This window comes from Seriola lalandi, unplaced genomic scaffold (assembly GCF_002814215.2).
Source record: "Seriola lalandi dorsalis isolate HSWRI2012SDOR001 ecotype SW California unplaced genomic scaffold, Sedor1 jcf7180002049741, whole genome shotgun sequence".
In the NCBI taxonomy this organism is placed as follows: domain Eukaryota; kingdom Metazoa; phylum Chordata; class Actinopteri; order Carangiformes; family Carangidae; genus Seriola; species Seriola lalandi.
This window is the reverse complement of record NW_019520294.1, coordinates 10,325-12,936: the sequence shown is the minus strand read 5'-3', so window position 1 is coordinate 12,936 and position 2,612 is coordinate 10,325. Positions and strand designations below refer to the sequence as shown.

General features: G+C 41.5%; 1 protein-coding gene across 1 annotated transcript in view; it reads right to left on the bottom strand.

The window, feature by feature from the left end:
• Positions 1–757: 757 nt before the first annotated feature.
• Positions 758–2,612, bottom strand: part of ttc29 (tetratricopeptide repeat domain 29) — a 6,136-nt gene continuing 4,281 nt past the window's right edge. The window contains exons 11-12 of the mRNA XM_087171707.1: positions 2,487–2,576; positions 758–1,830 (exon numbers count right to left, since the gene is read on the bottom strand). Coding sequence (XP_087027833.1) covers positions 1,633–1,830; positions 2,487–2,576 — 288 coding nt within the window. The 3' untranslated portion in view covers positions 758–1,632. The remainder of the gene's footprint in view (positions 1,831–2,486; positions 2,577–2,612) is intronic.

Sequence of the window (2,612 nt, the reverse complement as noted above, 5' to 3'; positions counted from 1 at the left end):
GTGTTTAAGGACTTTAGTGAACTTCAGTTGAGGTTCAACACTGAGCGGCTCCAAACTCCGACACACTCACCTCCTCTGACACCGACGCTGGGCTGCAGTTTGGCCGATAAGATGACCAGCACGATCCCGATGATGAACCATTCCTTCCGTATCCTCGCCAGGAGGCCCATCGTTCAGCCGCGGGGTTCACCGGTTCACCCCCGCCGGCCCCCCCGTCACACCAGCGGGACCCAAGTTTTACAACTCCTCCGCTGCTGCTGCTCCGGAGGTTTTGCTGTCAGAAAACACAAGCAGAACAACCGGAGCCTTTTCCGGACACATGGGCCTCAGCGAGGCCGTAAAGACCGAAGGAGAGGCGCAACAGATTTTTTTTTACCGTATTACAGGTAACATGAACAATACAGGTACAATACCGCAAATGAAGCATAGACAGGAAACACAGGTGATGTAGAGATATATATATAGAAAATATGTGTGTGTCATTTGGGTGATTTTCTACCTATGTAATAATGATATGTATGCTTTTAAAAACAAATAAATGAAAAACATTCAAATTAACTATTTTGACAAATAAGTAAACAAATGAACTGAAAATGTTTTTATTTTATATTTATATGATATATTATAAATATTATGTTTATTTTATATTTATCAAATATCAAAATTATATTTGATATTTATCAAATAAATAATGAGTATTAAAGAATATGAACAAATAAAATTTAATGTGATTAAAACACAAGCTGTACAAGTTTTACATGAAGTTGAATAATAAAAAAGAAAGTTGGAATAATAATAGTTGTTGAACCTGAGAAGAGAACAGTTCACAGTTTAACTTCAGCATCATGGTTTTTATTAGCTGTAATGGAGTTCCTTTGTGATGAGATATTTAGACCTTCATCGTCCTCCTCCTCCTCTTCGTCGTTTCCTCTGCTCTGCTGACGGACAGCAGGAGTGGCCGCCTGCTCTTCTGTTTGTCCACATGGTTTATAAACCTGTTTATTAGCTAATTATCGTACAAACAGGAGCTGTGATCTGGTGCTGCCATTTCCAGCTTTACATCATTTAGAGCTGTTAACTGTCATGCTGCGTTCATGTGCTCGGGAGAAAGTCTGACATGTCATACTTCCAGCCGACCAGGTTTCTGTTCATCTCCCAACTCACACTCCATCCAGTACATGTTGAGATATCTCTGGTCCAACGTGCTGGATTCACAGCAACAGTGAAACCCGGGGGAAAACTGAACTTGTTATTGAAATTGTTGAAATGTTTTTTTGATTGAAATGTGTTTGAACTGAGCCGAGTATTAAGAGCAATCTTTGGTTTGTTTGTTTTCTCTTACCCAGAGTCAGACGAGATCAGTGATCAATGCCTTTCTTTTATCAACATGTGTTAGTCTGCAGATTAGATGGGATTAGCTCAGATCATGGTGAGAATGGGATTAGGTGACGCTCCTCTCCAACAGGAGGAAATACAGGTTTACACGTCTCTTGTGTATTTATTAAGTCACTAATTTGACTGTTAACAAGGGAATGAGATTATATCAAACACATTTACAGAATATGATTTATTCAATAAATGAAACAGCTGTCATTAGAGTGTGTTTTAGGAATAAAGGAGAATGTACTGGTCTTACTGGTGTTCACCAGGATCATTGTCTGATAAGGAGTTAGTACCAGCAGCAGGATCTGTAGAGTCTGGACTGAACTCCTCACATCCTCTGGTGTCTTTCCAGGCCACCAGTCGTCGCAGGGCCGTGGGCGTGGCCGACTTCACGTCAGCGCGGTATTTTCTGATCAGGCAGCGAGCGCGGGCGCTGCCCACCAACACCTGGTCCACACAGAGCCACAAACAGACAGATGAACGGCTGGTAACATAAATCAGGAGGAAGTGGACGCTGGATAAACTCTGACACTGAAGACAAAAAAATAATCTCATTACAAGGTCCATTAGTAGCTGTTCTGGAGCTTTCAATCATTTTACATGCTTTTCTGCAATACTGTGTCCTCATCTGCCATTTCCAAGATCGAGAATGAACTTTGAGACTCAGCTTTCACACAACCATGAACGAGACGTCCTTCAAGTGCTCAGAAGAAATGACGACACGTAACATTTCCTCTATTCATTCACAGCTGCATGTCAGTGTTTACAGTCAGGAACACAGACACATGTACGTCTTTAGATACACTCAGTTTTATCTGTCCTGTTGTTTTTATCTTGATTCTGTTGAGACATCCAATACACATCACATCTACTGCAATGTTTATCTGTAGTTCAGCACATGTGTCTGTATGATGTCTGTTAAATAAACAGGTAAACAAATAAATGAAAAATAACCTCCGGATCAGCCACTAAATGGACGTTGTAGATACTTTGTTGTGGGAAATCCAATGACAAGAGTAATGGTATGAAATGTGACAGTAGTAATGTTTCTGTATGAACCAGCAGCTGTGACACAGTGTGAAGAGACATTTCAAAACATGAACCTGTGCTTTCTGCAGCAGAGCCACGTCTTCTATGTTACAGGCCACTTCATAACCCTGAAGGAAGAACTCACAAGCTCTCTCGAACTGACCCTGGAGAGAGAGAGGGAGGGAGAGGGGGAGGGAGGG